Below are 656 nucleotides of genomic sequence, written 5' to 3'. Positions count from 1 at the left end.
CCTTATCGGAAGTGGGGAGTGGTGCCGGAAGCCGGGAATGGTCCCGGAAGGGGGGAATTCTCCTTACCGGAAGTTGGGAACTGTTCCCAGAAGTTGGGAATTCTCCTTACCGGAAGTTGGGAACTGTTCCCGGAAGGGGGGAATTCTCCTTACCGGAAGTTGGGAACTGTTCCCAGAAGTTGGGAATTCTCCTTACCGGAAGTTGGGAACTGTTCCCGGAAGTTGGGAATTGTCCCGGAAGTTGTGAACTGTTCCCGGAAGTTGGGAATTCTCCTTACCGGAAATTGGGAATTGTCCCGGAAGTTGGGAATTCTCCTTACCGGAAGTTGGGAATTGTCCCGGAAGTTGGGAATTCTCCTTACCGGAAGTTGGGGTCCTCGCCCGTCACCCACTCCCACTTGCCCTCCTTGACGCCGTCGCTCGCCCCCAGCCAGTAGGAGGCGCTGCGGTCGCTGTTGTCCAGCAGGAACATCTGGGAGGGCGGAATTCCCGAAAATGCGGCTGTGGAATTCCCCAAAACCCGGCTGCAGAATTCCCAAAAACCCAGCTGTGGAACTCCCAAAACCCGGCTGCGGAATTCCCAAAAACCCAGCTGTGGAATGCCCAAAACCCAGCTGTGGAATGCCCAAAACCCGGCTGGGGAAGTCCCAAAACAC

General features: G+C 55.9%; 1 protein-coding gene across 1 annotated transcript in view; it reads right to left on the bottom strand.

Annotated features, from left to right (window-relative positions):
* The window catches only part of LOC108446390 (C-type lectin domain family 4 member E-like), a 5,710-nt gene that overhangs the window by 2,469 nt on the left and 2,585 nt on the right, over positions 1–656 (bottom strand). Inside the window, exon 2 of the mRNA XM_017732918.1 lies at positions 363–472. Coding sequence (XP_017588407.1) covers positions 363–472 — 110 coding nt within the window. The remainder of the gene's footprint in view (positions 1–362; positions 473–656) is intronic.

The sequence above is a fragment of the Corvus brachyrhynchos genome, unplaced genomic scaffold (assembly GCF_000691975.1).
Source record: "Corvus brachyrhynchos isolate BGI_N302 unplaced genomic scaffold, ASM69197v1 scaffold515, whole genome shotgun sequence".
Classification (NCBI taxonomy): Eukaryota; Metazoa; Chordata; class Aves; order Passeriformes; family Corvidae; genus Corvus; species Corvus brachyrhynchos.
This window is presented reverse-complemented; position numbering and strand designations above follow the sequence as displayed.